This window comes from Trichinella spiralis (genome assembly GCF_000181795.1).
Source record: "Trichinella spiralis strain ISS 195 chromosome Unknown Scfld2, whole genome shotgun sequence".
Classification (NCBI taxonomy): domain Eukaryota; kingdom Metazoa; phylum Nematoda; class Enoplea; order Trichinellida; family Trichinellidae; genus Trichinella; species Trichinella spiralis.
The window spans coordinates 7938125-7959655 of NW_003526941.1; the positions used below are offsets into that span (position 1 = coordinate 7938125).

General features: G+C 34.2%; 6 protein-coding genes across 6 annotated transcripts; 3 read left to right on the forward strand and 3 right to left on the reverse strand.

The window, feature by feature from the left end:
* The first annotated feature begins 1678 nt into the window (after positions 1 to 1678).
* Positions 1679 to 3639, forward strand: Tsp_06801 (alcohol dehydrogenase class-3). The gene is made up of 10 exons (XM_003380597.1): positions 1679 to 1730; positions 1808 to 1872; positions 1923 to 2066; positions 2130 to 2298; positions 2330 to 2417; positions 2468 to 2606; positions 2737 to 2823; positions 2906 to 3035; positions 3101 to 3225; positions 3295 to 3639. The coding sequence occupies exons 1-10, from the start codon at positions 1679 to 1681 to the stop codon at positions 3637 to 3639; spliced, it is 1344 nt and encodes a 447-aa protein (XP_003380645.1).
* A 1960-nt stretch (positions 3640 to 5599) lies between these two features.
* On the reverse strand, positions 5600 to 6414 carry Tsp_06802 (hypothetical protein). The gene is made up of 5 exons (XM_003380598.1): positions 6353 to 6414; positions 6248 to 6326; positions 5992 to 6042; positions 5833 to 5964; positions 5600 to 5785 (listed from the first exon to the last, which is right to left on the reverse strand). Exons 1-5 carry the CDS (start codon positions 6412 to 6414, stop codon positions 5600 to 5602), a joined length of 510 nt encoding a protein of 169 aa, XP_003380646.1.
* A 451-nt stretch (positions 6415 to 6865) lies between these two features.
* Positions 6866 to 9795, reverse strand: Tsp_06803 (transmembrane protein 151B). The gene is made up of 7 exons (XM_003380599.1): positions 9746 to 9795; positions 9029 to 9059; positions 8899 to 9002; positions 8677 to 8815; positions 8495 to 8616; positions 7909 to 8452; positions 6866 to 7498 (listed from the first exon to the last, which is right to left on the reverse strand). The coding sequence occupies exons 1-7, from the start codon at positions 9793 to 9795 to the stop codon at positions 6866 to 6868; spliced, it is 1623 nt and encodes a 540-aa protein (XP_003380647.1).
* Positions 9796 to 13195: 3400 nt separating this feature from the next.
* On the forward strand, positions 13196 to 14377 carry Tsp_06804 (putative tryptase gamma). The gene is made up of 5 exons (XM_003380600.1): positions 13196 to 13228; positions 13295 to 13438; positions 13517 to 13945; positions 14004 to 14096; positions 14321 to 14377. Exons 1-5 carry the CDS (start codon positions 13196 to 13198, stop codon positions 14375 to 14377), a joined length of 756 nt encoding a protein of 251 aa, XP_003380648.1.
* Positions 14378 to 14691: 314 nt separating this feature from the next.
* Positions 14692 to 15131, reverse strand: Tsp_06805 (protein transport protein SSS1). The gene is made up of 2 exons (XM_003380601.1): positions 15038 to 15131; positions 14692 to 14804 (listed from the first exon to the last, which is right to left on the reverse strand). The coding sequence occupies exons 1-2, from the start codon at positions 15129 to 15131 to the stop codon at positions 14692 to 14694; spliced, it is 207 nt and encodes a 68-aa protein (XP_003380649.1).
* Positions 15132 to 16440: 1309 nt separating this feature from the next.
* Tsp_06806 (putative WAP-type 'four-disulfide core') lies at positions 16441 to 19384 on the forward strand. Its single transcript, XM_003380602.1, has 7 exons — positions 16441 to 16498; positions 16642 to 17139; positions 17235 to 17456; positions 17586 to 17840; positions 17904 to 18191; positions 18548 to 18777; positions 19067 to 19384. Exons 1-7 carry the CDS (start codon positions 16441 to 16443, stop codon positions 19382 to 19384), a joined length of 1869 nt encoding a protein of 622 aa, XP_003380650.1.
* The last annotated feature ends 2147 nt before the right edge of the window (positions 19385 to 21531 follow it).

Genomic DNA, 21531 nt, shown 5'->3' on the forward strand with positions numbered 1-21531 from the left:
GAATTTCGACTAAGCTACAGTATTTTTGGGATCACATTGTGAATTAAGCATGTTCTCTGAAAGATAGAAAAAAACTCCTCCTGACTAAAAACACAATAACATTAAAATTCCATAAATAGATAACGGGGAACAAAATAAAAATAATTATACCATCAGAGGATTGATCAACTAAAGCGTTTGCAGGACAATTATAAAATGGCAAAGTTACCGGCGAATATGCGACATCAAAGCATCCATGCCACTGATAACCAAAGTAGCAAGTAATTAAAGCTGCGAGAAATAGAAACCAAACTTGACGACGCACTGTGCAATATTTCAGTGTACGCGCAAAAAGCAGGTAGCACAGCACCCGCCAATTGCTGCGCCTTCTGATCATGGAATTTTTTTTCGTTCACTCAATTCTTTTTCACTTCAACTTGACACGGTGAGGAGAATTACGGTGCAGCATCAGCCAATCGATTTACTGTTTTTCAAATCGCCAATTCTAAAAATATTTCCATTTTCTTTAAACATACAGAAAAATACAAATACAGATAATAATAAATATCAGTTTACAATAAACAATTACTGTACATTTGATAAATCAACACGCTCTTCTTACTCCTGTTAAATTTCTAATGTCTCACTCATTGTGAGGATAATACATCATCATTGTAGAATTTTAAAACATATTAACTTTTCAGAAGATGGATGGTTTAATTTTAAAAAATCAAACTAAAAGAACCTAGCAAAAACGAAAGACAAAAATAAACTTAAAAAATACTACCTGCCTGAAGCAAGATAAGTTATTTTCATTATCTGTGCTAATAGTTGCATTGAAAAGATTTCTTGAGTAAAATAACAAAATTTAAACTTAAAACTCTTGGCCGATAAATATTTATTCCATTTGAAAAACTGCAACATATACTTTATCGAACGTAGTTTAGATTGACAAAAAACAAAACTGCAAATTTACCAAATAACTCTATCACATCACTTTTTCCAAAACTTATAAAATCTTTTCAATATTCTCAATCTTTATCATCTTCATTTATTTTTACTGACCAGTGCAAATCCAATACCATTGTAAACTACGTAACATCAACCGTAAAAAATAATAAAGTACTAATTATGTCACCTCCAAGTCGTGTATCAAAAATTAACATAAATTTTTTCCTCATCTTATATCTTTTACAAAATAATAATTAAAATTAACACGTGAAGGCTATATTGTCATTCTGTATCGATAAAAGCAATTACTGCCATTGCAATGAAAATGCAGGTCAACACACTGAAAACAAATATGCAAAATTAACAATACCGTATATATTTTTACAAAAACATACAACTAATAACATAAACTAAAAGCATATAAATCTAATAAAAATATACTTACTGAAAATAATTGAAATTTTTATTCTTCATTCATTTAGAAATGAAGTTTTTCTCTTTTGCTCGTACAAAACTGCAGGAAAATTGTGTATTCTTTAAATCCGTTAAAAACGTTTCCATTCTAAAAAACTTAATAACAAAAATCAAATACATACTTTTCCTCGGTTATTAAAATTAAACCTGCTTTCATCTTTACTGTAATAATGTATGCTATATATATATGTATATGATTATATTTTAACAAACTATATTTCCAAGTAGAATAATGTAAATAATAATGATAAATCGATTAAAAAAATAGTTAATAATGAATTTTATGAAAAAATTCCTGATAACATTTTTCAATACAGCACACAATGGTAATCAAATGTTCGAAGTTTGATTTCAACATTGTTTTCATTATAAATGCCAATCAAGTGATTTAATAGTTTTTCAGGTATCTACCGCTTTGTTATACCACCTATAAGTGAACAGTCAGCCATGAGTGAAACAGCTGGAAAGGTAAAAAGAAAGTCCATTTGATTTCTTTTTTACATTTCAGTCATTTCTAGCCTATTCAATGCTTAGCTGCTGTTGCTTGGGAACCTGAGAAGGCCCTGGAATTGACAATGATAGAAGTCGCTCCTCCACAAGCTCATGAAGTTCGAATAAAGGTATTGTATAGTGCTTTTGCATACTCACGTTTTGAAGCAAACGTATTTTTGTATACATAAATTTCAGTGTTTAATTTGAAAATAACTTTTAAATAAACGCTTTAGATCATCGCTACCGGTGTATGCCATACTGATGCATATACTCTGTCCGGTGTTGATCCAGAAGGTGTTTTTCCTTCCATATTAGGGCACGAAGGTGCCGGGATTGTTGAAAGCGTTGGTACTGGTGTTGTACATGTGAAACCTGGTCAGCTGAATTATATTGCTATACGACGTTGGTACCGTTTCAATATTATATTTTAAAGGTGATCACGTGATGCCACTTTATATTCCGCAGTGTATGAATTGCGAATTTTGCTATAGTAGAAAAACAAATCTGTGCAGCAAAATACGGTAGAATTTTGGATAAATTTTCAGTTCTGTTTAAAATGTTTATCTTTCAGAGAGACACAGGGCAAAGGTTTAATGCCCGATGGCACAACTCGATTCAGGCATGTCGAGAAAAACGTACCTATATATCATTTTATGGGATGCAGCACTTTATCGCAGTATACTGTTGTAGCCGATATTTCTGTTGCTAAAGTGAGTGATGCAAAAATGAATCCTGAATAAATGTTATTATTACTTGTTTTTATGTTTCACATTTCACGTTTTAAAGCTTCACTTATACACGTGCCTATTATTTTACACTCAGAAAAGAAACTTGCTTTAGCTGAATCCAATAGCTCCTTTGGAGAAAGTTTGCCTTCTTGGGTGTGGTATATCGACAGGATATGGCGCCGCTTTGAATACCGCAGATGTAAGATGCGTTTATTTTGTCATCCGCGTCCGTGCTTTTATTTTAAATAAAATTGGAAATGTGTAAAATGGGATTGTTTTAGATAGAGAAAGGAAGCACTGTAGCTGTTTGGGGTCTAGGTTGTGTTGGCCTGGCGGTGATTATGGGTGCTGTGGAAAGAGGTGCTTCTTTGATCATTGGCATCGACACAAATCCGGATAAGTTTAAATGGGGTACGACACTAGATTGTACTGCTGGAAGAATTTTCTTTTTATATTCATTAAAACATTGTGCATAGCTTATGAATTTGGCGCAACACATTGTTTAAATCCAAAAGAGATCCCCCTACGTGATCGTCTGCTAGAGCTATCCGGAGGCGGATTGGATTATACATTTGAATGTATCGGCAACACGAATTGCATGGTATGGCCTGAACAGAGTGAATATTTGAAGTATTTGTTGTCAGTTTTGAGTAGACGATGATGCTTTTAGCGAGACGCTTTGGAAACATGCCATAAAGGATGGGGCGTGTCGACTATAATTGGAGTGGCAGCTGCGGGAAGTGAAATTTCAACAAGACCTTTTCAATTAGTTACTGGTCGAACGTGGAAAGGTTCCGCTTTTGGTGGTAAAAAATTGCACATATTTAGATTAGAATTTTGCACACGAAAAAAAAGCACTGTTTTGTGTACAGGCTGGAAAAGTCGCGAATCTGTGCCAAAATTGGTGGAAGATTATTTGAGAAAAAAGATCAAAATTGACGAATTTATCACTCACAAAATGTCTTTGAAAGAAATCAATCAAGCGTTTAAAGTGATGCACGAAGGGAAATGGTAAATTTGTATAAATTGTTCATATTAATAATAATGATTTCTGTTTACTTCAAGCATTCGAAGTATAATTTCCTTGTGGTAAGAAGGGGAAGAGTGAAAAATTTTATTTGACTGGGTATTTTTTCAAAATTTTCTACTAGAATTTGATTCTACAATTTACATAATGATTCAGTGTCGTGGTTAATTTATTTTTCTTTTTTCTTGATTTGCTGTGTGAAAGAATTGCTGTTTTTTTCCCTATCTTCTTCATCTTTTGTCATTGACGTGCTGTTTTGTTGGCATGTGTGAAAGAAAATTCCACGTTCAAACAGAATGCGTGCATCATAGTGTGATTGTTGTCGACGTGCGATGTTGATTGACATGAAGATTTGATTGAATTGATTCAAATAATAAATGTTAAATGAAAGAAAAAGGCAGTTTTGATTATGAAATTTGTTTGCGCAAATTGTTCTTCATTTAATAATGTATCCAATAATGAATGGTGAGAATCTTAGTAAGCGTTTCGTTGGGAATTATTTTATAAAAAAAGAATGATCTGGAAATACTAAAACAAAACTGCGTTAAAACTACAATTCTGATGAATTAAGCTGTTCGATTGAAAAGCAAATATCAGTCAGTTGATTGCAGTCAGTGCGCACGCTACAGCTTTAAAATAAATATAACTAAGACAAAGGGGGAAATGGAATGAAACGAATAGAAAAAATGACGAGAAATGTAATGTAATAAGTTGAAGATGGATAAGAAAAAAATCAGAACAATTTGTTTTCAAAAAGAGAAAACCAACTCGAAGTGAACTAGTATGCATAGTTTTGACGCAATGCGTTACAGCGTTTCAGCTAGCTTCAATAAATCGAACTTGATATTCAAAAGTATACTGTAAAAAGATTTAGCCGCTGAAATGCAAATCGAACAGTAGCAATTGTGTGCGTGTGGAAGAATTGTTATTAATTAGTGGCAATTTTTAAAAATGCCAGTAGCAGAACAATCAACGTGTGCGCATAATTTGCATTGGGTCCCGCTTTTCTTGTTGCTTTCCTGTCAGCTTGAATGAATTCCGGTTTCAGTTTTAATTGTATTGTCAGTGAAAGAGCTCGCGGCGACGCGGCTTAATACATGCCGGTCAGCCGTGTGCGACCTGGCGGCTATGAAAATTTTTGAAGAATTAAATCGACCCAACCCCGCGTACCGGTAACGTCCAACAACAAATAGTAGTATGAATTATGATCATTATATACGCCATGATGTAAACATTTGACGATGATAGGTGCATCGACAGTGCTATTGCGTTGGTCACGTACAGTCGCGTTGGCATTTTGCTGAAGCGAAAATGGCAATCTCTGAGCCAACTGTCTATCGACGCAGTAATTGTTGGTACAATGGTACAACAATGGAAGAAATGAAATACGGCGAAGAGAAATTTTAATAGCAGATTTGCCTTTCAACTACTACTACTACTACTACTACTACTGCACGGGAAAGCAACTGGACAAAACGATACAGCAAAGGAGGGTTTTTTGTTGAAAAAATTATTCTCCTCTGTTGTTTGCTTACATGTGCGCATTGGCGACAAGTTTACAATGGAAAAGCTAGACGTTGAACAACAAATGATGACGTTGCCAACGAACTGCTGCTTCGTTTATTGCTCTTTGCTGATCTATAAGTGACGGACGCCTGCGAGCTTCTCTAATTCACTTTTATTCCGTTGATATTTACTTTCTCGCCGCTATCACGCTTTGGAAGCAATTCTGATAGTAGGCAGCAATTGGAAAGCTGTTTTTCTAGCAAAGAACACTGTCGGTTGGTGGAGGAGAAAGTAAAAAATAATTTCCCACATCAACAACAACAACAACAATGACCAATCAGAACAACAATTCGGAACTGCTTTCCGACGGTGGCCGCGCCGCTTTAATTGTTGTATGCAGCTTGCTGTTGTGTGTTGCGTTTGCCGTTGGCGTTTATGCGCTTTACAAAAAATTGAGAAGCAAAAGAAAATTCGAAGGACAATATTGGCCCGCATTGGAAGAAGACAAAAATGCAAGGCAGTGTTTACCGCCTCTTCCACCGCCGGCAATTGAAGGATTAATTTGATCTGCTGTTCGACTTGTTACGTTTTTATCACTGATCATGATTCCTTGCTCAAATTGACCGCCCTGATATGTCTCATTGGATAAATTAAAAAAAAATTGTACATTCCTACCTTTTGCTTGTTGATGATGATGATGATGATGATGATGTAGAGATAGATCTCTTGTGGTTGATGTAAAACTAACTTATTGTTGCCATAATTTCTTGCTCGCATACATTTGGTTGGTTGGAATTGGAGTGTCGCCTTTTAAAACTCTTCTTTCCTAATCACGCGAGTGGAAATCGATTTGAAAATGCTAGCAAATTTTTTCTCCGCAAAAAGCTAAATATACAATTTTACAATACATATTAAAACTGAAATAGGTATGTGAAAATTTATTACATCTGATTCTCTCTTCTCTCTAAACTTCAGCCTGAATAATAATTTGTACATTTCGAGCAAGCTCTATTTATATAACTTGTGCAAACAGCAGTTACGAGCGTGTTTTGCTTCGATTACCGCAGCGTCAATCTTGCACAATCAATACGTTGCTTGCCGTTGGCAATGCGGTAAATTTACATAAATTCTTGATTTCTTTCACTAACAGCGAATGACTGAACGAGTGACTAAAAAAAATATACATAACTAATACTTTTTCACAACACAAATACAGGGACTACCGTAAGATAGTTGACAAATAGACTTGAAAATCATATCAATCATCATCAATGCAACTGTAAAACATGTTGTTCGAAATTTGTGTTTTAATTAAAATTAAGAAATGCTTCAGAAGTACATGTTCATTTATAAAAATAATCCACTCCAACGTTGATTTGACTGTCATGGAATTAATTATGAAACTTGCGCATTCTTCAACAGAAGAATTCCACAGAAAATATTTTTTAAACAGACAAAATTTGCATCGCGACAATATTAAACTAAAAATTTTTGGTCAATTTGGAAATTTTGGTGGGTAGTTGTTAGTTGGATCTGCAATTTGAAAGCGCATCTACAAAGAGAGACATCGATAAAAAGCAATCATATTAAAATAATTAAATATTGACAAAAGAAGATTCTTTTTTTTCCTTTTTAAACAGAACAAGAAGATTGTGAATTAAAAAAAAATCACTAAAGAAGATTTAAACAGAACGAAAAATTTTTTAAATCATAACAACTGACTGGACAGAACTTGCTCATCTGAAGATCGTTCGTTGCACTGCTTCCATACGCGATCCCGTACAAAGTGGTAACATCTCATCGCTGCATCGTACGGTGGAGGCGGTTCTTCATCCAATTCAACAGACTCTTCAAGAATACTCGGTGGTCCAATTCCACTCGGTGTTGGCTGACTGAAGCCAAAAGCCCCGCCGTAGCTAATCGACCTCGGGGCACTTACCAAACGTCCGTTTCTTTCTTCTGATTGGTGGTCGCCTTCGTCTGTTTCGGTAAGATCATTCAGTTGCTGTGACTTCCTTTTGGCAAAAGTCAGCGATCTTGACCGGCGAGCAAAGATCAGACTGGATGTTGAAGGTCTCAGCGCTGTTCTCCAATCGTTCCAAGATCTCTTGAATTTATGCGATAATGCAACAGTCAACGGATGACTTTGTGTTCCTGTAAGCCAAGTGTCAGCCATTATTGTACCTGGAGCTAAATCCATCAACATCGCTTCGGAATAGCTTGGCACCACCAAATAGCTGGCATCCGACGGATCAGGCCTTGGTCGATTACCGGGTATTAATAAAGCAGTACTATATCGATTTGTCGGTGATAAATAATTTGTACCGAATAACTTTGTAATCTAAGTAAATTTAATTAAATTGTATTCATCATTTTTATTAAATTAAAAAAATATAAAAAAAATAATCAGACAGACGATGAGACGGATAATATTCACAAATTATTTTTACAGTGTGCAAAGAATTTTAATTCAAATTTCAAAATAATCTGAGTTAATCACATACACAATTCATAAAAGTTTTAATTAATTTTAAAATTATTTACTTAAAATGTCTATTTCGCTAAACTTTTCATCATTTTTAACGAAGTGCGGCAATTAGTATACTAGTGTTACTGTATTTTTTTTAAATATTTAACTGGATATAACCTAATAATTGTACTTTTTTCGCGCCAAATCAATACATAACATTGTCACTCTCTACTGTACTGTATGTATTGTTGATAAGTAGGAATGGAGATGTTGAAAATTACCTGGCAATGGGCATGGGCCGTACGACAATCTACAAATACACGTAGTGGCCAAGAAAGCAGCATTGTCGAAAAAAGCCAATAGGCAAGTTTGGAATGAAACCACGGTGCCTGTGCGGGATTTCGGAAGACCAAAATATTTTCTTTGAACACAACATTCATCAGGTCCATTCCTTCTCGAATTTCCATGTAGTCGTCTATAGTTTCATTGTCGTGGAAGAACCGTGCACGTTGTTCTTCGAATTCGTTCGCTGCTTGCAATGTAGTAAAGACAAAACTTTTGGTAAAACGCACTTTCGTCACCGGAAATCGATCCAAATTGATCAAACATTTCGATATATCCCGGACACCGCACGTCTGGTATACAAAACCGCATGTGGCCGTTTTTGAATTGATTCTCTCGTAATAGACTTGATTGGCCACCACCGCATCGCCATTGCGATACCTGAAACGAATTTCCACCGACTTTGCTGTGCTTTTGACAAATTCAAAAAATAAACTTTCACAATTGAACGACAGGTTGATTGTACAGTAATGGTTCGTTGAACTGTATGATAATAAAGTTGTATTTTAAAAATTCGTTAATAACCGCGAATACCTAGTGATGTGTCTAGTTCTTCGTGTATAGTGATAACAAACGGCTTGCCACCAGACTACAGGTGCAGCAGCGCGCAACTTTTCCAAATGAACATTCAACGAACCGATGTCACTCTTCAAGCAACAAAAAGTCGATTTCTATTTCCGCCAATGGCCATATAATGCGCACCGTACTTTGCTGATCGAATTTTGCCTCGACTGGTAGTGCCAACATTCCATCATGTACAGGCAGTAGAGCATTGCTGCAAACGCCATCGGTATGAATGTGTACCCTTCGTCGCACGGCCCAATGGAAAACTGCGACTGATCATTTCTGCAGCATATTTTTCATTCATTCAAAAAAGAAAAATCATCACCAAAACGAAAATATGACAATAAAAAAATTCAAATATATACCCTGAGTTATCAACACTTCTGACAGTGGGCAAAGCATTAGCTGTCAGCTGGCACCAACCGATTGCTACCAAGCAACTGACAATCATCGCAGACAATGCAAAGCACTTAAAATTGAAATTCTTTTGCAAACTTTTGCAAATAAACCGTCGACGTGGAGAAAGCTTAAAAAATGCACTATTATTATTATTATTATTATATGAAAATTGATTCATTCGAGCAAATAAATTCTTTCAACAAATGAAATTCATAAGTAAATTTTATAATTTATAACAACGCAAAATATTATATTATATTGTTATTCATATTTCATATCATTATTCGCTTGTCTTAACTGAACTGACCAGCAGTGTGCAATGATTATTTCAATTATCACTATTGTGCACGGGATAAATAGTAACAAAGTGTGCATCGAATGTGAAAATGTCACAAATTGTTCAATTTGAAATCCACTTTGCATGTCAGTAGCCGTCTCAAGAAAAGTCGATCAGCAACTTAAATTGTTTTCTAGTTGATCTACAAGCGATTTATTAAATTTAGAACAGAAAAAAATACAATAAGACAACAATTTTACATTGCAATTAATTTAATTTCTTCTCTGCCATCTAATATTTATCATTAGCTAAGTAGGATAAATTCATTACCGAAATTGATAATCAAGTTCTCAAAAAACATACTTATAAATGTATATATTACCAGAATTTACTTAGAATTGTTAATTATTTTTAGAAAAATAATAAATAATTTTTTCATCAATTAAACAAATAATTGAAAGCAAATTATAAAATTGATAATCAAGAATTAATGTTGAACAGGGTCATTACATTTGTTTTTCAAATGTCACTTCAACTTAGCGCAAATGAAAATTCCAGCCATCAAAAATGGTTCATCAAATCCCATTTGAAAATTGCTCACAGCCTGCTAAAGTGTTGAACGGAATTGAAAAGCAAATTGTGTGGTTGACGAAGAAGAGAACGTTTCGTTGGCCAACTTGAGAAGAAGTTTGAAAAGGATTAATCAAATCAAACAGCCACGACGACGAGCAAAAGACCATCTCCTACTTATTCTCGTTATGAGCAATTATCGACCGAAAAGAAAAAAGAATTGAAAAATGTCACTTTTTGCCAGTGGAAAATTGTAGATAACAGACAGCTTTTCAAAATGAAGCGGAAATAAGCCGGCGACTAACTTATGCAGAAAATAATTTGTACATAATTTTCTTCGGTTTTTTTGGAGGTTTTCGAAAATAAGAAAGAAAAAAAATGCTTCTCAACTCATTCAACGTTTTTTTTCCTACAACCACCATTCTACAGTATGTTCTGTGAATTGGGTCAGTGTTTGAAAAAATTCATTTGAAAATAAAAAGCAAAAAAAAAGATAGAAAGATACTTACGCATCAAAGTTGCACGACAAATTTGTACATTTATAAAATTCGCAAAACAAACCACGTTGTTATTGTACAATTGTAAAGTAAATTGTTTGAAAAATAATTATTAGAATAATTTTCACACAGCAAAAAAATAGATCAACAGATCGAAATCAATATTCAACAAGATTAAAAATATTTGCATAATTTCGATTTTCAAATGTTATCCACGGTTGGATGAGCTGGAGAAAGAAAAAGTTGAAAATTCAAAACACTCACCTCATCTTTGTCAATTAAATTGTCACTGGTCGACATGGATGGTTGGGCGACAAGTAAGCGTTATTTTTCTTTTTCCTTTGCACGGGATACTGTATATCTGAAATTTGCTTACTTTTTTCCACAATTAGCAACAGAGAAAAGCTGCAAGCTGAGAGTGTTGTCTCGAGCTTGTCTGGATGGTATTTTTCGACGTCGACACTATTAAAGTAGCCGTTTGATGATCAACACCATTACACCGTCGTCAAATGCCGCATCCCCTAATGGACGGGCGCGTCGTGAAATGGAATGACAAAGTGCCAGATTCAAATCGCCCGTCAAAAATGCTTGCTTTGTCCAACAAGTTGCCAGCAAACATCGAGAGTCGAATTCAGGGAGAGAAAGAGAGAGCGAAAGGCAACGGTTTGTGATCGATCGCCATTCTGATGACCATTATGATGGCTAGATCAACTTTTGGTCTTAAGCGAACATTCAACCCTGAACCAAATTGGCCATGCGCCACAAAGCTCCCGAGCCGGCGGTTCGCAACTCCATGGTCCAAATTCACCAATGCATTATCGATTTATTCGCCTTCAAATATTATTATTATGCAATGATCAATAGTGAACAATAAGAAGCTGCTAGCCGCTTTACCACCACCACCACCAACAACAACAACAACAGCTAACCCACACTTTTCTCTTCTCACGCACGCACATACATATCCGATGTGAAGTGGCTAATTTCCATCACTGCTTAAAAAATTTCACATTATCACATTTGACAACTGTGTCAACTTCACGACATTAACAGTGTATTATAAAAATTATAAATACATTTTATTTGCTCCTCTGATAATAATGAATGAAAAAAATCTCTTGGATATTTTGGGAAAACATTCAAAAAATGACAATGATAATCAAAAATTTTGCTATTCTTCATAAGATTCACTTAAACAATTCGCTTTTTTTAAAATTTAACTTTCAAGTTCAAATAAACAGTTGTTTATCAAATGTTGCAAAATGGAAACATCAGTTATATATCCATATTTGTGTGCGTGTAGAGTTTTAATGTTTGGTTACTTATCAAAATCCGAATAAATACAAAGTTTCAGCTAGGGAATTATTTTCGATTGATTTCAATTATAAATTGCAAACGATGTCGAACTTCACAATTTGCTTATAAGAAGTAAAAATTATCGAATTTCCTATTCTTGGATAACTTTCGTGTGTAAAAATTAACGTAAATTAAACTGAATTATTTTTCAATACACCCAACTGCATAACTTGAAACTTAAATTCCATTTACTGCAGCTATAATAATATTAATAATAATAACAACCGAAATAGAAATAAATTTACTGGTAACAAGGTTTTCATTACTAATACTGTCGCAAGAGGAGGCGAAATTTAAATGGCACGTGGGACTATTTAAATAATTGGATTTTAACGAGCGCTAAATTGGTACGAATTTCGAGAAGTTTGATTTTACATAACATCCTACCTGTGATCACCTACGATTAATAAACTTTTCCAGCCAGCCCAATTTAACAATCAAAATCGAGCATACTGTAAGAATACAAAAACAACAACAACAAACTTACTGAACTTGTCAGCAGAAGTGATACAACTTCAGAATTTGCTCGATTCACATTTCGAAACACCTCCAACACTCGAACATTTCATTTATTATTATTATTGTTTTCAACTATATTTATTTAGTTTCAATTGAAAACTAAATGAAATTTCTAAAGCAAAACGAAAAAAGCTTACAAGCTGCAATTGAAAATACAATTGACTTATTAAATTAAATGTAGCACATTTTCATAATTAATAAAATAATTCAGAATTAGAATGATAAGAAAGTAAAAAATACAATTTTCATTTACTTAATTTTTAAATATAAGAATCTTCAATTCCATTATTATTATTATTATTATAAAGAGCTTACTCGGCTGATTGTTTCAGTCTGAAGAACGAAATAAAATTCTCTTCTTCCAATTTCAACAATTTTCACACGCTTCTTCCAAAGTTCTAAAATTGTAAACATTCAGCTTCTTTTGCTTTTCACTTGCGAAGTAATTTGAACAATTAAACAATCAAGCGAAATTAATTAAGCTATTTACTCTACATTAATTCCAAGTTACAAGTTTCTTTGTTACAAATATTTTTATTTACTTATTTATTTAAAAAGATGTTTCGAATATAATTTATATATAATATAATTTAAAACTATTTATAACTAAATATAATTTATTATAAATAAAAGAGCGAGAAATCTTCTTTACATTATCATATAAGCATATAAGCAAGTGATGAAGAATAAACCAATTATATTGCAAAAGATTCTTTAAACAGAACTGAGAAAACACAATTAATGAAGAAATGAACTTGAAGCTGATTTCTTTGCATATATATACATACATATATATATATACATGTTTGTGCGTGCGTGTGTGTGTGTATGTGTGTGTGTGTGTGTGTGTATATATAGGCGCTCGCGGGTGCGCACATACACACACAAACGCACTTGCGTGAAACATTTGTTTAAGTGAAGTGTCAATTTTATTAGAACACTAATTACAATGGCCGGCAATAGAGTAACTGCGGGCAAGTATAAATTTGTACATTTTCAAAGCAGCAAATTTTATAATTTTTAGTAAAATCAATCCTCCTGATCATGTCCATGCACCTTCTGTTCTACCGCGCAAAGGTATAACTGACATGTGCAAAAAAACGAAATCGATCAAACAGAAAACAAAATCTGATTTCATTTCAGCTGGATGATATAGACTGTGGATCAGTAAATCCGGTTAGAAACCAAAAAGGATATATGACAGTTGTTTACACTAGCTTATCTCGCCATCGTACTAAAGAGTGCATTGGCACCATGCTTCCGCCAACCGATGAGTTGATCACAACGGTGCTCATACCTGAATTTTGCATTAGGCCGGCGTAAAGTTTTCATTTTTATGAAAAATCTAAAACAAATACTATTCAGCTTTATTACAGCGAAATAAACATAACCCGAATTACACTGGTGCACCATTATCGCCCACATATAAATGCATTTTATCAACATGATATCAAATCAATCCTTTTGCCCGAATCGCACAATAATTTGACAAGAAGAAATTTACATCCAACATTAAAATTTGGCTTAATTGAACTTCGAAACCCAATAACCGTAAGTCGAAGAAGCGTGCCTGTATGTCTGCCAACAGATGAAAATACATTCGACGATGACTCAAACTGTTTTCTACTGCTCCTAAAAGATTCATCACCACCATTATCTACTGAATACATCAGCTTAAGTCTTTATAATACGACTATGTGCAGACGAGAAATTGGTGAACAAATTATTTTTTCTGATCGACACATCTGCGCTCTTGTTAATGACGATAAAGATATAGATCCTTTAGAACCCGGTGTAAGAGTTAAATTTTCATATTTATGATACCGTTGGGATAATGATTTTCCCTTTTCAGAACCCGAAAATCATGTTGGAAGGTGGCCCGTTATTGTGCTATGATAATAATCGGTTGTATCAACTGGGAATATATGATTGGACGAAAGTGTTCGTAAGAGATCCATACCTGGAGCCTATTTTAATTTTCAGTAAACTCAAAGCTATCCACCAAATTATAGAGAATTTTCAATCAAATCCCACACTCACTTGGCCTGGTATGATAAATTATTCCAACTAAATCTTTCCATTCTCTTTGAAAATGTAAATTCAATTTCGCGAGATACGGCGAAAGGTTTTTACAAGCTTCACTTGAAAATCACAATAAACAATATTCAGTGTGATCATTCTATACGTTTCACTCATATTTATACTACAAATGCAATTTGTATTTAAATAAAACTAATAAAATCTCAAATGAAATATAATTCACTTCACCCAACCAAACACATTTTCGTTTATAATCACACTATGACGACGAATTTCATATTTGATCATTTTCAAAATATACATTAACAGAAACAGTAGAATTCACATAATATATGTACTGATGCATTTTTTTTGAATATTCACTTCTTGTTATATGCGCAAAGTAAACACAGTCCATAATTTTATTGCAGCAATGTGCAACAATCAACCAATCATAAATTGGAATAAAGGTTCTTCATGAAAAAACATAAATTAGGCTAGCTGAACCATAATCAGTCCGTTTATGCGCCAACAATAATATTGTTTATTGGAATATGTATTAGTTTCACAAAAAAGCCGATAAATCCCATAATTGCAAAACCAACTGCTGTCGCCATTGCAATTTTCTGATATTCTACAAGAAATGAAATCAAATTTGAAGTCGCAAACAAACATTCAATAAAGTAAACCAAACTATTCTTCAGCCCACAACATAAAAGTATACATTAATCATTTAAAATAAATAATTATTTATTTTACATACAAATGAAAAAACAGACAATCGAGATATCGATACACTATCGCACTCTAAGTATTATACTAATTTACTGAGTAATCAACAGAAGAAGAATATAAGAATTTTTTTACCTTTTCGATCCGGCTTCGTACAACGTTTAACCAATCGTATAGAGTCCTTCATGAATTGCCTTGCTGGTTCAACCACTGCCAAAACTTGATCCATTTTGAAACTGCTCAGCCAAATATAGTCGTAACGAACCGCTGGCAGAATGAGACTTACACAATGACACGACGTACTACGTTGATGAATTACTGTAAATACATATCATGATGTGCAAGTACAAATTGGAGAAAATCACATTGTAAAATGGTTTCTTTTCATAAAAGTAAAAAGTAGTTTTTTGTCAGCACATGACTGATTTATTTAATAACTTTTTATTTAAGAAATCTTGATCTGATAATGACGACAAGTTTTTAATTATTTTAATTAATAAATAATGACAACTGAACAAACTGTTGACAAATTAAAAATAACTAAACAAACAGTATATAAAAATTTCTGTTTGATGAAACATGATCATTAATTAAGTGATCAGAACAAAAAAGTGAACTACAAAATTAATTTGATAATAAGCAAGTACTATAATCTTGATGTTTGTTTGTTGGCAGCCCAATGTTCAGTGAAACTACAATGATTTATTTCAAGCATTTCAGCAATTATTTGAAAAAATTGCGTGACACTGGAAAACGCTGCAAATTTGTCGTTTCTTTCCTAAGAAAAATGCAAACTTTTGTTACCTAGGTCACGAGAGTCGTTGACATGCAATAAATGCATCACTCATAAAGTACCAGCAGATGACGATAAATGATAAAATATGAAAGAAAACAGTTTAAAAGTCAATTATGGTTTTTGCCAACTTTTCCTTTTCCACTGCCCTTCACTGCTACTGAAGTAAAAATAATGTCGGCAAAAATTTAAAAATACATTTGACGCAATGCCTACTGAAATGTAAATGAAAAGCAAGAAAACTATGAAAAAAAACTAATTAATAAACTACATTATTTTTTTGCATTTCAATTAATACGGGAGAAATTGATCAGCAACACATCAAGGATGCTTAAATTGATAGTTCAAAATTAATAAATTTCACACAAACTGGACCACGTAACTCAGCTTCATAGGGTTTGCGGGGCAAAGCAGCTTTTAACCGTGTCAACGTGGCGGATACAGTTTCCAATATTCCAAGACGACATATTTGATCGTTGGCCTGATTTGTTCGTTCGCAACTTCAGAAGAAGAAGAAGAAGACGATTGTCATTGTTTCGTGCTTGCAAAGCCTGACCGAGAATCAATGAAACGCATAACACTTCCACGCTGACGTTCGATATTGGAAGTCTCGTGTGAAGAGTTTGTCTTTCAAGCAAGAAAAAATGCACTTAAAATTGCGCAACAATTGCATCAACTCGTCATCCTATGCTGTTCAGAATTATTCATCGACAATTCTTTCCCAACAACTGCTTCATCACCATCTATGAAATACAGTTTTATCTTCGCTACCTTTATTCTCACACTGTCTGCACCTGGCACCGGTAAGCAGAGCTGTTTGTATAATTTTCATTCCAAGCTGAACAAGCACAATCAAACAAACTACATCCTTTTCTCAGTCACATATTCAGAATTGAATTGAAAATAAAATTAAAATTCGCCTAATTCCCATCAGTTTCACTTTCAGCATTTGCCAAACAATGCTGGGATGGCGCAATGCCAATAATGCACTGTGTGGTAGACCAGTGTCCAGGCGGATTCTACTGTGACGACGGATTCTGCTGCAGAGAACGGGTGGCCAACTTATCCGTAGAATTAAATCTGGTTGACAAATCAAACATAACTCGCCAAACAAAGCGTCGACCACAAAAAATTCCTGAATCGTTCAAAGAAGGGACATGCCCACAGATTGACGCATTTCCACAATTGCCAGGTTTGATTGTCTGTGAAAATGACTTTGACTGCGCAGGGCCGTGGAAATGCTGCTCGACAAGAATAGGCAATTTCTGTTTTGATGTACATGAATCTGCTGAAGTGGACAAACGTGAAACAATTCAAACGAGCAAGTCGCTAGACGATGAACTTCCCGTTGTTGGACGTGTTCCATGTTCCATCGACGAAGACTGCATCCCCCCAAGCCGTTGTCGGCCCACTCGAGTCGGCAGGAGGTGCGTTTCAGCAGAACGTATGTTACATACGTATATATTTGTTATTTGTTGAATCAATACTTTCATTTATTAAAAGAAAAAAGATAACTACAAATTGCATGCTAATTTTAAGGTAGCGATTATGAAGATGCATGCCCAAAACATGAAGAGTTTGTAAAATGTGCGTCACCTTGTCAAACTGGATGCATCCAAAGAGTCCTTGACAATATTTGTGAAGAAACGTTTTGCCGACCAGGATGTATTTGTCAAAGCGGATATATACGAATGTATCACAATGAATGGAGGTCAAAATGTGTACGTGTTGCGTATTGTACGGAAAAAAGAAAAAATTACGGTAAGTAGATACTTACTTTACAAAATATAAAAATTCAACATATAAATTAATTTTTATAAAGAGAAAAAACAAACAGTAAGTGAAATCGAATAAATACCTTATCACTAAAAATTGTTCTGTCAAATACAGTTAAGCCAAGCAATGTCTCACCGAGTTCAACGTCGCTTTCGTTAAAATGCCAAACAAATCTCCACTGCCCATCCGATTATGTTTGTTCAAACGGCGTGTGTGTGATTAGTTCAGCCGAAATTGAAGATTCAGCCAACAAATGGACATTGCCTAGCAACACCAAAGAAAATCTACGAGCTTGTCATACAGATTTTGACTGTCCTCAATCTGAGCGATGCAGTCAAACCAGAAATGGAAAACGATGCATTAGCAAAGGTATCATTAACTCACTTTGCCGCTTTGATAATTTTCAGATCAGAACTTTCAAACTTTTTCTAGACTTTACAACAACAACAACAAGACTTTGTCCAAATGGTTATTCTGCAGAATCGACTTGCAGTATGGGTGTCTGCCCGATCGGATATACATGTTGGAAAGGACTTTGCTGTGACTCTGTTGCTGATCGCTATACAAGCAAAAATCGATGCCCACCGATTGGACCGGGTACACCTCGAGGTCGTTTGCATCTTTGCGATTCAGACGATGATTGTGTTTTAAATGAACACTGTTGCTTGACTGCCACCGGAAGACAATGCCTCAGTCTTGGAGATGGTGATCACACAACAAGTAAGCTTTACCTAGCACAAGAAAATAACTCTCTTTTGCCATTCATGCTAACCTGAAATCCAGCTTGCATCACCGGCATACATTTCAATTGCGTTAACACATAACAAACCTTCAACTAAACACCACTAAACCCTCTCATTCGGCAGCAATATCGTCAAATTGACAGATCAGAAACACCTTAAAAATATTTAGAAATTTAACGCACAAAAAAAATACTTATAGAGTTTGAACTTCAGTCGACAAATCATGATTAGCATCACTACTTTATGCTTCCTTCATTTCTGATATTACGTGAAATTGACTTCTTCGCCAGTGTTATCAACCTGTACACTTAGGAAATATACAAAAATGTCCAGACGGATCTGAATCGACATATACGTGCTACAAGGGATCGTGTCCGGAAAACTTAATTTGCATTGAGAATATGTGCTGTCCAATAAAAGCGACCTCAACTGATGCATGTCCAGAGACTGGTGCCGCAGTATTTGATTGGCAAAAGCCAACGAGAGATCAATGCGAAAACGACTTCGATTGCACAGATTACGGGAAAAAATGCTGCCCAACACGAGCCGGAAAAAGATGCCTAGTATCATTACACAATAATTCATAACTACCATCATAACAATGCGAAAACTGTCTGAGAGCTGAAAAATTTGCCACTGTAATTGTTGTATTTAAGAAAAAAAAAATTTCTTTTAACACGAACGATTTTAACTTGTAAACAATCTAAATTAAAAGCTCAATCTAACAGAAATATTAAAAATATTTAACAATTTAGCATTGAAAAGAAGCTACTTATTCTTTATTTATAAGAGGGGAAAAATCATCATTACTGAGAAGAATGCTTGATTTGATGTTTATATTTACAAATAAAGGCTAATATGGCATTGCAATTCATAGGCATGACAGAAAGGCTTTCTGCGTGTTCAGATGGCTTGCAACCACTCTACAAGTGTCCAGCCACTGGCTGCCCTAGAGGTTACTTTTGTGAAAATGGAGGATGTTGTCGCAGATTGGTCTCACAGTATCATAAAAGTGACAGTTGCCCAACAGTACAGGACGAAGATCGTTCGAAAATTCTGCAGAGTTGCTTAATCAACAGTGACTGTCATGACAACGAATACTGTTGCCAAGGAAAATGCGTTCGTGCTACAAAGAAGCATGCAAGTAAGCGAACTATTCGAGAAAAGTGATCTCAACTGTACAGTAATATCATGCACAGTTTTACGCCAGTTAATTTTCACATTGCCACAAGCAACAAATAAAACACAGTATATAATGCTTGCGTCTTGTTTCAGATGTAAATGACTTAAATTTAAATAAGAAAACATGAAACATGAGATCACGCAAATTTAAATTAAAAAAATGTTTACAATCATAGTAAATAATTTCACTGCTGTAATGAATAATTATAAATAATGTTGCATTCAACATCATTCTGCAACATCTAAGCTTACACCAATACCAACTAACGCAATAATACAATCCGATCGAGCAGCTTTTACAGTAATGAAGAAGAAAAAATCACAAATTATGCTAAAATTAAATTACGATAGCAATTACTAATTGAAACCAACGTAAAAAAGCGAAACTATAAACTTCCTCCTCAACTGCTAACCTTGAACTTAATGCATTTTGTAAAAACTGAATATTTCAAAAACTTTTCCGTGTCATTAATTTTAATAATAAAAAAGCCTCTTTCTAGATGGTTACTGTCCAAAGTTTATACCAGTTCGTCTGCGCACACTTCTGTTTTGTGACAATGATTCTCAATGTCCGCTTTCTTTGAAGTGTTGCAAAATTGCCAAAAGAAAACTCTGCGTCAGAATTTAATAAAAGCATAACAAAAAAAAAGAAGAGAAACCTCAACCGTCCCTATTAGCTATTGAAAGCGGAAAAAAGTTAAAGCAAAAGAAATTACTATTTTGTTAATGAAATGCAATCAAAATGGATGCGTGACAGGATTAATACACTGAACACCGTTGAAAATGGAATCTGCTTATACATTACACGGCCAAATATACAACACAATACCTGTTGAATGTAATTTGGTTTCATGGCGATCAACAAACTATAAATTCTATGAAATCTTATTCATTAACATTCTTCAACATGCCTCAGCAAAGTGATGCTTTAACGTTATTTACAAAATGATAATAGTAAATTCTTAACAATGACATGTTTTCAATTCAAATATTTCTTACTGAAACAGAACTTTCAACATGTTGTTCATAATCTATGCAAATTTATCTTCTATTAATTGCGAAAACAAGCAGCTTAGAAGAGCATCAGTGAATCTGAAATATAAACAACAACTGCGCATGAAAATAATTATTCATTTATCATTTTCACGTTTCATAATTATAATAATTCATATAATGAACTTATATTTTAAAAAAAATCATAATCTCAATGCTCCCTATTCATTTGCACTACTTTTAGTCATGCTAAGTAAATATTACGCAAGCAGACATTGCACAATCGTTTGAGGTGAAAATTTCATTTCAACAACACACTTGAATTCAATATTCCGCCTATTAGATGTGCTATAAAAGTTCAATTAGAACGCGCGCAATAATAATTCAATGCTAACTTCGGTGCAAAAACTTATACTAAAGAATGGCAATTAGTGGCGAGAAAAAAGTCTCAAAGTTTTGTTTACTTTTTTAAGCTAACACTTTCCAACGCAACCCAGTAACCAGCGGTTTCGTGTGATATTTCGCGCTTTGCCACAGAAGGTCACTATTATGGTACGCCTGTGCAGTCTTCTTTGTCTACAGCTTGTTCTTTTTCAAGATTTTTCTCACATATAAAAAACCATATTCAATTCACTGAAATTAACTCTTCAATACCACATTTGTAGTATTTACCAAAAAATACATACTATAAAATAAAGTAAAAAATAACTAATTTCATTCTTATTCTGAAACCAGCTCATCACGAATTGAAATATTCCTCAACAAGAGCATTAAACTACTTGCTGCATTCATCGTTATGCATACTTAGACGATGTTAACCGTGACCGATTGTTGTTATAGTTATATAGACAATGATGATTCGATTAAATTAGAGATCAAATATTCATGCAAATTTTCGTTCATCTTCAGTACAGAATATGAAAGTGCCTTTTAAACGATCAATCAACAAAAAGTACAACATTTCTTACCTCATCTTGTGCCGACTAGTGTTGACTACGCGAACCATGCATTGGCAAGCATCGAAATGAAGAAGAGTAACATTTCAGTGTATAAAAGAACAAGATCAGCCGCTTAACAGTGCAACGTCTGTAACTCACCAGATTGCTACTTCTAAAATGCAAAAAATGCAACATACCTGAACT